This window comes from Drosophila elegans, unplaced genomic scaffold (genome assembly GCF_018152505.1).
Source record: "Drosophila elegans isolate 14027-0461.03 unplaced genomic scaffold, ASM1815250v1 contig_767, whole genome shotgun sequence".
In the NCBI taxonomy this organism is placed as follows: domain Eukaryota; kingdom Metazoa; phylum Arthropoda; class Insecta; order Diptera; family Drosophilidae; genus Drosophila; species Drosophila elegans.
In genome coordinates this window covers 2,055,583-2,068,552 of record NW_024546120.1, presented here as the reverse complement: position 1 = coordinate 2,068,552, position 12,970 = coordinate 2,055,583, and the positions used below count along the sequence as shown (strand labels likewise).

The 12,970-nt window shown below is 41.3% G+C and overlaps 1 protein-coding gene across 5 annotated transcripts in view; it reads right to left on the bottom strand.

The window, feature by feature from the left end:
- LOC108136797 (myosin-I heavy chain) overlaps positions 1-12,970 on the bottom strand; it is a 1,412,760-nt gene that overhangs the window by 435,208 nt on the left and 964,582 nt on the right. For all 5 annotated transcript variants that reach the window (XM_041710095.1, XM_041710096.1, XM_041710097.1 and 2 more), the window contains one exon: positions 5,870-6,845. In XM_041710095.1, the coding sequence (XP_041566029.1) occupies positions 5,870-6,845 (976 nt within the window). The remainder of the gene's footprint in view (positions 1-5,869; positions 6,846-12,970) is intronic.

Below are 12,970 nucleotides of genomic sequence, written 5' to 3'. Positions count from 1 at the left end.
AAATCATTTGTCTTTGTTTTATTAATAGAAAAATTTAATGCGTTGTAACTGAAAATTTTATAGTCCTTATATAATATTATCAAATCACGTGCAAGACCGACAAAGCATTTTTAGGGAACAAACTTAAATTTGTTTGGGTTTTCTCTGGCCGACGCTATCCGCTTGAATCAGGCAAGGACCCGGTCGCTCGAGAGGTTCGAGTCCAGAGAGAGAGGAAACAGGGAGGCAATTTCTTTGGTCTGTCTGAAATAAAGCTCTAGTCGTCTGTCTGTGAGCGAGTCTACCTGTTTCCGACGACTGGGAGGGAGGGGGTTTCGGACAGTTCCTTCTACGGGGAATCAGCACTCCGGTGGAGGCTGTAGTCCTGGGAAGAGGTCAGAAGGACATGAATGGAACTGGTGTCTCCGGTGGAGACCAGTTGAATCCTATCATAAAATTCACTTATTTAGGGACCTTTTTAATAACTTCTTGGGGGCTTAATTTCGGACGGTTTCTTGACCCATAAGCAACTTCCAATGCCAGCGAACCCGATTTAAAAATTTCTGTATTCTCTTCATAATACAATTGTCAAATAAAACTGCTGTTGTATGCAAAAACAATCAAGCAGCGTAAAAAAGTGAACGAAAACACATTTGTCCAGTTTTTTGAGTCGCGTCTTGGCTCAAGTGTCTTTGTCGTCGTCATTCAAGTTGGTAATTTGAAGATTTACCTCAATTATTTTTAATTTTTATATTTTTCTGATTTAACAAAAAAAAAGTGTGGCAGGCGTGTGCCACTATCAAGGTTGGTTATTGTTTATTTATTATTCAATTACTTCGGCACGAGCCAAAACCTTGAAATAAGAAGATAGGTCACGACAGTCGGAGTCAGAAAGCAGGCTGGAGCGAATGATGTCTGCGTTGATCATGCAAGGCAACGAGTTAAGGGCTACAGTCGCAACCCAGATTACGGAATTAAACACCCAGATAATTAATCTGCAAACAAAAGTGGCAGAAATGAGTGAATCACAATCAGGTAATTCACAAACAACCGGAGACACGCCTGCACAAAGCAGCACTTCTCGGCCGGCACCGTCGAGCCGCGGTGAGCGTCAACTTAACACCGAAACAGGAGTTTCGGGGTCAGCACCGCCGCCAGAACTTAATTCCATGGACCAACATAATCAGAATGACTCTGGCAGACGAAACTGCAACAGTGCATGGGAGATATCGGGAGCTGAGCACCGACCAACAGAGAACCGGAACGTAAGATTGGACAAGTGGAATCTTAAATTTGATGGGACCAGCAGAGGGATGTCAATAGAAAGTTTTCTCTTCCGAGTAGATCGCATGAAAGCACTGTATGGGTATACAGATGAACAGGTATTCCGAGAATTTCACTGTTTACTCACTGGCTCCGCCAGCAAATGGTATTGGCAAATGCTTGAAGACAAAGCGGACGACCATTATTTTGGGTACCACTCGTTAACCCGAGCGATGACCAGAGCCTTTTCGACATCGGAGAACGACTATGTCACCATAAAAGAGTAAATGGAACGACGGCAGGGATATAACGAGAGTTTGGAGGATTATATTTCTGCGATGCACAATCTGCAGTTTAAACTAAGAAATAAGATTCCGGAATCCAACCTGGTGGAGATATTGAAGGAGAACCTTAATTCGCAGATGGGAGCCTTTTTGTTGGCGTCAAGCATATCGACATTAGCCGAGTTTAAGAGGGAAGGAATACGGGTCGAAAAATGGTTGAAGGACAAGAGGTCGCGCCCGCGGCACGTTAGCGAAATCATAAATGAATCGGAAGAAGGATATGAAGCCGATGACTACCAGGTGGAGGCTTTTCAGAACAACCGGCCACCGAAGGGAGCTGGAATGGTAAAGCCAGCAAGAGGAAATCCATTTCGTCAAAACTTGGACAAGAAAACCTTGGAGTCAATGGGAACGGAACCCGGAGGGGAATGCACGTCCCCGTTTCATACATACCTTTGCTACACGTGCAATAAGCCGGCGGACTTTTATCGCCACCGTAAAAGTGTAGACGGAACAGGGTGCCAAGCCCGGTTCCATGCAACGCAGTGTCATTATTGTGGTAAAAACGACTCTTATCACTCTACTCACTCTTCTTTTTTACGGAAAAGTCTGATCGGAGAGCCGGGGAAGACCGGTCAGAAAAACGACACCCCGAGACAATAAAAGAGGCGACCTCAAGCCCCGCACAGATATCGTCTCATAAGACATGGTATCAGCGTAAGGCAGAGAACGAGGAGGCTCGCGCCCGTATCTTTAATACGCCACATGAAGAGGAAGACGACGACGAGCCGACCCCGGCAAGACGGCGTTTGTCAGAGTAAAGAGAGAAAAAAAAAAAAAAATATATATATATATATAAAATCATAACGTATCAAATAAATGGAAACAAATAAAAATATATATGTATATTCCACCTGACCTTTTTTCTTTTCTTTTGGTTAAAAATTAATGATAATAATAATCCGGATATCTCAGTCGGTAGAGCATGAAACTCCTAAATCCCAGGGTATGGGTCGAGGCCACACGTTAGGGCAATAACGGCCTAATTACAATCGCTCCTCGTAGTTTTTTTTGCGAGTGCATTCCATGCTGTATCAGCATCGACGACCCTCGAGCGTGTTACGGGAGCGGGGTAAGAAATAAAACCAGAAAGAAATAGATACCGTAACCAGAGACAGAAGACACTGTGAACTGCAGGTGGCGAAACACCGAAGTTGGTCAATACAGTAACCAGCAACGAATTGGTCAGAGTAAGCAATTCATAAGAACATACAACCGACAATAGGTGTATGCAGCAATTAATATGAAACCTAGCAGAACCCAGAAATGGGGCAATAAGCCAGAAAAAGGGGAAATTCTGTACCTAAGTGGGAACACTTAGATGACCCGGAAGCAAAACCACCGGTATAAAAGAACCCCACCTCAGGTTCAAAAGGAAGAGTAAAAAAGATCATTGCGAATCGGGCAGTCGGAGTCCAAGATAAGTGCGAATCAGACAAGAAACGACCGCGGAACCGCGTTAGGTTATACTACTGGCAAAAACAGTAATCGCGGAGGACCTATCCGAGTGATCGAATTTAGAACCCGATAGAAATATAACTTATATATCATGGGATCTACAACCTCGAAAGCATCCGACAACACGGCAAACGTGGTGAACAACGTTGAAATTGTAGACCACAAGGAGGACATAACCAAAGTCTACAATGTTTTGTGCCTCATTAGTGGACTCTTGATCTTTATGTTGATTCTGAGCTTCCTCCGGATATACAAGCGATCTGTACAGAGACGTCGGGACCACGGACACGAGCTGGAGAAAATCATGGCTGTCGCCGCCAATTGGCCAGAAAGGAGCCAGCACTAATATATCAGCCCGTGCAAAGATAAAAACTACATCATTATTATTATTATTTCAATTTTCGACAAAACAATAAACAATACCCATTCATAATAAACCAGTAATTAAATACAAGCAAAAGACCAAAGTTTTGATTTGTAATTGGAACCACCAGAAGAAACCTCAGCTAGAAGTGCTACCGTCAACCGTCGCGAGTGCCGTTTTCACTCTTCTCTTACTCGCAATTCGTAGCGCCGTAAAGCGAATAACTTTTTCTGTTTGTGAAATAAGACCAACATCGCGCAATTGCCCAAGAAATGACAATTAACATAATTTTTTTTTTATATAAATTAATCCAACACCTTATTAATAATGCTAAGAGAATTTGCACTAATATAAATATATTTATGCATATGTGTATAATTAATTTTCCAAACCCAGAATACCACAATGAGAGCTCTCGTCGATGAAAATAAAAAGGGGTAAGTGAGTTGGGTTTGACTTACTGTCAAGCAAACTTTTTATATATATATATTTACACATATGCGTATATACCTAGATCTTTGTGCAATTTAAACATTTAGATATATATATATATAGTCTTCATACATTAGATTTAACGTCCTGTAAGATTCATATTATTATTTTTATAAATTAGCCCAAAAATATTATTCTTAAATATATATATTCATTCTTAATGTTTCTTTTTTTATACGTTAATACAAATATTACATACACTATATACAGAACATTTCTCAATTTAATTAATTTGGCACCCCAATTTACTCTTATATTTGTCAATTAAATGTGCACCTTTTTAAATAAAAATCTTTTTAATAAATTGTAATATGAAGCAGAACTCAATAATGTCTTGGTAAACGTTTATAAAAGGGGGGAGCTGGCGCAAATGGAAAAACTCGGGTTAAGAACAATGACATAACTTTCGACTGACAACATTGACACTAGGGGATCGCATTGCAGTGGCCGGCGGCGATCCATCGGCATACGGGACGTATGAAGGGGCAGGGTAAAACAGCCACACGCTGCCGATCGAAATTCGGTTAAGCGCTCGAACTAGCTACTTGAGAAGCTTGTGGGCAGCGACGACAAATGACAAAACGAACTGAACGATCTCTATATTTTTCCTAAGGCACGATAAATTTATTCTCGTTATGTAGGGGAGGGAGTGGTTTCCAAAGAACCCACCCCATCTGGCGAGCTTAGCCGGCAACCAGCGTGCCTACTCAGGACGCAACTCCCTCGGCCCAAGTCCTGTGGACTGGGCACTAATACACCGACGTAACAACTTCTGATATCCAATTTTTTGAAGTAAAATGAATAAGCATTCGACAAAATAAATACACTTTTAAAATGTGCATTTGTAGGGAAAATACCTGGAGAAAGTTTATACAAACTATTCATACAAATGAGGTAAGCATGCTGTGATCCACTTAAGTGCAACAAGGTCAAAGGGTAAAAAAGCCGACGTTGGACCCGCACAAAGAAGACGCAGGACAGTACGGCAGTGAGCTTTGGATCCGATCGCGATTAACATAGGCTATGTAACATATATATTTTTAAATGGTGTTTTTTATTTTTAAAAGGGAGAAAAATTCATTCCGCTAGCAATGCTCTTAATTTTTTTTGTTGTTTAAAAATGTTTTAATATAAAACATAAGATCGCAGCATAATAGAGAAATGACAAAATTAATATGAATTAATATTTAACCCTACTGTACTCCACTATTTTACCCAACTCATTATGTCACTTTGAAGAAATTAAAAGAACCTAAAAAAAAAATATTAATTATTAATTGCAATTTACAGTTAGTGACATACTTGATGTGCGTATGAACACAGTCAGACATAATATTTATAAAATTATTGGGTTCATTTATGATAAAAAAAATCTTTAAGCTGGAGTTACTGTCTTTGGTGTTGGAGTTACCCGTAGTCAAATGTTGTTGGTTGGGCAATATTTACTATGCTATTGGGAAAACCAAAAGTGTGATATAATGTTTGGTGGCTATGGTAGAAAGGCCAACACAGCATGCCAAATTCTGTTACAATGCTACTACAGCCTAGTCCGTCCTTGTCCTGAAGCAGATTCTGCGCAGATTCTTTTTGGCACTACTTCTTGAAGAAGTAGTTGCGGCTGAAATTGAAAAAAATTCAAAAAACCAATTCGAGATACTCAATTTCTCAGTCAAGTCAAGTCATGAGTAGTTATCATTTTTATGTAGTATGCAAACAGAAGAACTAGGAAAGAGTGAATTACTTAAGTAATTAATGAAATTATCAAACCGAAGTGATCCAAGTTATGCTACCTTGAAAAACACTAGGGGAGACGTGAATTAAGGAGTTCGAAGTTAGAATTGAATTTTGAAAAAAGTGTCTAAGTGCGATAATACTGATGACATCCACATAGTCAGCATGATTCGAAACCTCAAGATATAAAGTTATTTAATAGTAAATAATGTTCCTCGAATTGTATGTAACGACTTACCTGAAGTTCCAAGTCCAGAAAAAGTCAATATAGAATCAAATACTTGCACCATTATAGACTCGTCTTCATCAAAAATTGTACTTAGACAAAATGAAATTTGTTGTTTACTAAATGCCCAAAACGAATGAGAAAACCCTTTGTATGTTTCGCCATGGTCAAGCACCTTAGACCCCTGTTCTGATCTCAATTTTTCTAATCTGTGCTTTGACAGACGTCTAAGAGTGTTTCTTAAAAATCCTCCCATTTCTTGGGGCTTTTTAACAATATTCATATCCACTAGTTGTCGTCTACAAACAACAACATTTTGGTATAACCTTATTCTGTCTTCATTGGTAGTTCCCTTAATTTTTTTTGAGCACTCTACAATGTTTAAAATCCAATTTGATAAAGAAGGATAATATGATATTATTAAAGACCCTATATCATTTTTTTGCGAGGTTTCGAAGACAAAACATTTCTGTGACTCTATAATTGAGTTTTTTTCTCGAGAATTTTTGTGTAATTGCTTTGTGCTACGATTCACTGAGATTGTTATGAAAGTGTCACTAGGATCCAAAATAATTGATTCAATATCTTCATATTTAAGTTGGTAGATGACTGATTTATCTTCAGGATGAACAAACATTATCCCGTCACAATGTATTGCAAGTATTATGTTGCTTACAAAATTCCAGAACCCTTTGTAATTGACTCTAAACATTGTCGTGCCATAAAGTGGATATTGCATTACGCAGCTTAGGTACAAAACTTTAGCTGTTAGTTCATTTCTTGAAGATCCGTATTGCCTATGGGCTTGTGCTAAAATTGGTATCCAAAATTGTTGTTCTCTTGTTTTCGATATTCTGCTCGGTAAAAAACTGCTTATATCTGAATAATATTCCGGTTTTGGCTGAGTTGATGGATCTCCTAAGGCTACTTGTGCTTGAAGTCCTGCTAGTTGAAGAGCCACCTTTTCGCTGACGGGGAATTCGTCTTTCTGCAATGGTTTTTTTCAAACAATTAAAATTTATGTTTACATTGCTAAGATTAATAACAGCATGCAAAAAAAGGTTTTGTTTCTTAAAGGATAAATATATCTCTCGTTTTTAGAATTTGAAAATTTCTATTTTCATTCCAGTTTCTTCAATTTTATGCGCTAAACTAGTATACTATTAATGCCATTAGCTGAAGGACCCCAGCGGGCCAAAATTTAATTAGTCCTGAGGGAGCAAATTTGCAAACTTTGCAAATCAAACGCCTTTGTTAATAGGGGACAGCTGCCAGTCAGCTGATTTATTTATTTTTTTTTTTTTTTTTTTTTTTTTTAACAATATTGGTATACCATTTTCTGAAAATGTAGAACTGATTGGATTGAAACTTCATGTCACGCAAGTCTCGGAAGTGGCGCCACTCAAGTCAGTAACAATTCTGTAGAGTTGCAAATGAAAAAATATGACATTTTATAGAGAGCTCAAATGATAACCGCTTGTCACAAACATCAGTTAACTTCAAACGGATTTAAAATGAAATACCTTATTCTCTTCCTACAGTTTAAATATTGGATAGATCGTGTGATTATTATTGCAATACGAACTTAACACGAGGTGGCTGTTGCTATTTTTTTCGAGTCTTTAAACAAGTAGTCCACGCTGCCTCGTAAGGACCCTGTTTATTTATTTCCTCTTTAGATCAATTTACCTCACTTTTCCCAAAGAATACCACCAATCGAACGCTACAGAATATGGGTATAATTGATAATACGGTTGGTTGGGGCTACGTTTCAATTTATAATTATCTCGGCGCTATGGGCGGGCCGAATACGGTACTGCTTGCTGAGTGATACCGACGCTGCGAAAGGGCCGAGTATATCACTTCTTTTTTTAGTGGTGTCGGCGCTGCAGAAGGGCTGAGTGCAGGACTGCTTGATGAGTGATACCGACGCTGCGTAAGGGCCGAGTATATCACTGCGTCAGGTTCGTAAGTCGGGTTCGTACGTCGGGTCGTTGAGTGGAACGATCTACTTGGTTTTTCTAAGGGAAGTTGGAATGAAGGGCATCGTGAGTATCGACCTGCCGGTTATTCCGTATCGATTCAGGGTCGGGAGCAAACGACTTATGGGAGGAACTCACTGAGATGGGTTGAAATTACGCAGATCGTGCCGGGCTCAGTGATCACGACCGGGCCTGGGTGCGTATTCGCAAACCACACCGGGCGTCGGTGATCTTCACCAGGTCGTAGAGCCTGAAATCAAAATCGGATTCTTACGGATCCACTACCACTACCAAGACTATCTACCAGAACACTTACCCGGATTTTCCTCCTTGGTGATGTTTCCTCGAAGCTCGTCGGAAAGCAAGTCACTAGCCTGAGAGCGATGATTATCGGCCACCGATAGCTTCGTCGAATAAGTGCGACCGGGTGTTGTTTGCTTTGGGCGCGCGTTTGAACAATGCCAATGTTTGGGTATAAGTTGTACCCAACTCCCGTTTAGGAGTTCCGGATTTTCGTGGCTGTCACGATGATGTTGCCATTTCGTAATCGGAAATGGTTTGGTTGATCCGTTCGGAGGGTATCTACTTTAACTTTTTAGGCTTCTTCGTTCTTTACTACGGGCTTTAGTTCGTTAATGTATGATCTGTGTGTCTTTCCTGTCACCGTATGTTTGATCGTCGGGCACTTGTACTTGTATTTTGGTGTTGTCGTTTCCACCGATTTCGGTGTCTTACTTTGGACTCCAGTACCTTTTCCGTTGGTTGTACGTTCTGGCTTGATCTTGTGCTGCTTTTCCCATGTTCCAATGTGCCAACTCGCTTGTTCCAATTATGCGCTGCAATCGTGCTTCGATCGACTCCTTTACTATTCCGGATCCGGGTGTAGTTTCGTTGTACAAGATACGCCGGGATGTATCCAGTTGACTCTGACCTGCTGCTATTGATAGGCATTGATATTTCGGGTAGCAAGTCGTCCCACCGTGTGTGTTCGGTTCCGGAGAATTGACCTAACATTGTCCTTATTGTCCTATTTGCCATCTCGGTCGTGTTCTCTTGCCGGGTGTTCTGCAAGCTGCGCTTTAAACTTATTGCTTGTAAAATGCACCCCGTTGTCCGAGATGACGTTTTTCGGGGCTCCATATCGTGTGAGGATCTGTTACGATTTCCGTAGTTGCTTTCCTGACGGCCGCTAGCTCCACCCATTGAGAGAACTTGTCAAACACAACTAGAAGCATAGACCTCGGTAGTGGACCAAGTCTATGCAGAAGGTTTCCCAGGGTGCTTTTGCTATCCGTGTCAGCATTTTCCCTGACGCCTCATGCTGTGAGGTTTTGTTTCTCAGCGTTGTACGTACTGTTGTATATATCTCTATGCATCCCTTGCCAGTAGGATGATGCCATTACCCGGTGCTTCGTTTTCCTCATCCCTTGGTGGCCTGCTGTTGCTTCGCTATGGTTGTCTTGTAGTACTCGTTTCTTTGGTTCTTTGCCACGCATAGCTTCCACGGTTGCGTATCCTCGTCTGCGGCCCATGACGGTAGATGTCTATACAGGTTTCCTTCTATTATCGCGTAATCTGGCCATGTTTCTAGATCTTTTCCTATTGCAAGGAGTTTCTGTTTCATCCACTCGTCTTCCTCGATTTCAGCTCCGTACTTCTTCCTCGAGCATTCGGGATAATGCGTCTGCCACGACGTTAAGCTTGCCTTTGCGATAGAGTATTTCGAATGAGTATGGCAGCATTGCCAATGCCCATCTGGTAATGTGTCCTAATGGGCTCCCGATCAAGTTGAGCCATTTAATAGCTTGGTGGTCGGTGATGACGACGAAGTGGTAAATTCCAATTTTCTGGAATCCCCAGTGGATTGCCTGCCACTCTTTTTTGGTGGTATGTATATGAGTATTTTTGTTCTGTCTTCGTAAGTTAAGTCTTCGTAATTAACGTGTTCGCCGTTTTCATACTCTTGGGTTAGTACTGGTCCTAGTCCGCAGTTACTCGCATCAAAGATTCTTCCAAAGTCACGACAAGCAGGACCGATGCTCCCGTTAGGGCTTTCTTTAAGTTTTTGGTTGCCTCTTCTGTCTTTTTAATCCAAACTCCAGGCGAACATTATTTATTGATTCTTTAATTTGTTGTATTAATTTACTCAATAAATGAGCTGAACAGTTTTGCTCTAGTTTTCGAATTGTTTTCATATTTTTCTCTGCTTTGCTGGCCAATGTTCCCACTTTTGCATATACTACTGCAGCATACGACCATTTAACATTTGATAATATCTAACCCCAGCTATTTTCAGATATGCAAAGTTTTTGCACAAATAGCTTCCCTCAAATGGTTACTGGGGGCAACCATCCTAGTGGGTCATAAATTTTTGGTAGTGTGGAAAGAACTGTTCGTTTATTTTCTTTTTCAGAAATCCCTTAGTTAACTTTGAGCTTAAAGTTATATTTTGGGGTTCCCTTTGAAGTGCCAATGTTTTGACAAACTCATTTTTTTTAATAGTTATTATACTGTTATTCGACCGCATAGATATTGATGCCGTTTTCCACCTAGTGTGGGAAAGTTGCCCAACCTGTATGTGATGGGATGAAAACCTTGTGTCGTTTTGTGAATTTTAGTAAGGGAGTTAAATATTCAGTTGTGCTGGGTAAGTTGATAAAGGTGAGTAGTATGAAAGAATAGCCCGTTGGTCCGTTGCTAGGCCGCCGCTGTGCGCAATCTCAGAACCTTTACCAAGGCTGGAAAGATAATTTCGGACCGACGGTGCGCGGTTAACCTCAATACTCAAAATATTTTCGGAGGCACAGAAAATTTTGTGATGATGTCCGAGCCATTGGAATTGTATCCCAATCTTTAAAAGCGTTCTTCTTGAAACTACATTTTTTGAGGTGGTTGACTAGATATTCCGATTTCTTCTGTACCGATTCCTTTGAAATTTGGATTATATCTTGTTTATATAAATCTCTACCGCGTCTTCCTCGAACTTCAAAAATTTTAAGTATAACACGATAGCAGCAAATTTACTAATGAAGAAATTAAGTTTTTTACGATCTATATAAGGGGTTGAATCATGTCAAACCGCACGCACCGAAATTTTTTGGAGAACCCAATCCACAGGACGGTATCTCGGCCAATTTTGGTTTTTTTTTTCTTTTTTTTTATGTTCTTAAAATGTCAAAAAAAAACATAAAAAATTGTATATTAAAAGGTTTTTTTTTGTATCTTAGACTCTCACAAATATGAACCTAAAAGGATTTTTCAATATTCGCATTATTTTCGGAGACACTGCCAATTTTGTGATGATGTCCGAGCCATTGTATCCCAATATTTAAACGCGTTTTTCTTGAAACTACATTTATTGAGGTGGTTGACTAGATATTTCGAGTTCTTCTGCACCGATTCCTTTGAAATTTTGATTATATCTTGTTTACATTGTGACGACCCACAGTCATAACAACTCTTAAAACTAAGTACAACGACATTATTCAAACGCGCGTCCAAAGCCAACAGCACCCGGTCACACTTATTCGACGAAGTTATCGATCGCCGATAATCATCGCCCAATAACCCGATTACCCAAAGCGGGATTATCGTCATTGTCCGATCTGGTCACACGTACCGGCGCCTATAGAAGCGGAGACACAGCCTCAGACCAGTCAATTGCGTTCCGACGACTCTCGAGGAAACATCGCTTAGGAGGAATATCCGGGTAAGTGTTCTGGTAGTATTGGTAGTGGTGATGGATCCATAAGAGTTAGATTTTAAGTCGGCTCTACGACCTAATGAGGATCACCGACGTCCGGTGCGGTTTTGGAATACGCGCCCAGGCCCGGTCGTAATTACTGAGCCCGGCACGGTTTGCGTAATTCCGGCCCATCTCAGCGAGTTTCTCCCAGAGGTCACGTTTCCGGCTTCCGACCTGGAAACGATACGGAATAAACGGCAGGTCGAAACTAACGATGCCCGGCAGCTCGAAACTAACGATGCCCTACACTCCCACACACCACTAGAAAACCCAATTAGATCGTTCCTCTAAACGGCCCAGAACACTAGGAACCCGACGTACTCGAACGACGAGACACGACGACGTCAAGCAGTGCACAATCGGCCCTTCCGCAGCGCTGACGCCAAGCTGTGCTCAATCGGCCAATCCGCAGCGCCAACGCCAAGCAGTGCGCAATGATCCATTGCACAGCGCCAGCACCAAGCAGTGCAACACACGGCCCTTCCGTAGCGCCGATCCGGCACACAAAACAGTGGAATACTCAACAAGCTGTGATATACTCGGCCCTTCAGCAGCGCCGACATCACTCAGCAAGCAGTATCACACTCGGCCCTCCCATAGCGCCGATATAATTATAATTAGAAAGGTAGTCCTAATCGACCATAATATTAAATATAACCATACTCTGTAGCGTTCGATTTGTGCTGTTCTTTGGGGAAAGGGGAAAATAAACCGATCTAAAGAGGAAATAAATTTCTGTCTCGAACCCTGGCCACAGCGAACTTAAAACCTCCCGAAACAGGGTCGTTACAGTGGCGCCCGAACAAATTGAACACAAAAAGACAGTAACCTCAAATATAAACACCAAAGATCGTTTACTCTTCCTCAACACAACACAAAATAATACAATGGCAGACAAGTTAACTGGAGGCTGGATAAGCAACACCAATAAAGCCCAGCCGGAAGCCTACCTACTAGAGGTCAAACCAGAAACACTGTGCGAGGACATGCGAAGATAAATGTCAGATTTTATAAAGAACGGCAACCACAGCGAGGAAACCATCAAACGCCTTCTAGAACTGTCTCAGAAACGCGCAAGAAGCCCAACACCAGCACCTATAGGGGCATACGGTTTAGATCTAGATCATGCAGCAGGAGAAATAGTAATACTTCTCAGGGGCTGTGCCTTGGATTGGTGGCACACTCACCCACCCATGGAGCTGGAAACAGTCGCGTAGAGATCAAACGATATGCTAACCGCGAAGAATGCCAAACCCCAGTGAAATACCTCCGACTAGCCGAGTAATTCGAGGCACTACATTCACTTAAGCATACAGCAAACAACACAACAAACATCGGAAGCTCACTGGGGACACCAACCACCAAGAACTTACTGGAGACCACCAA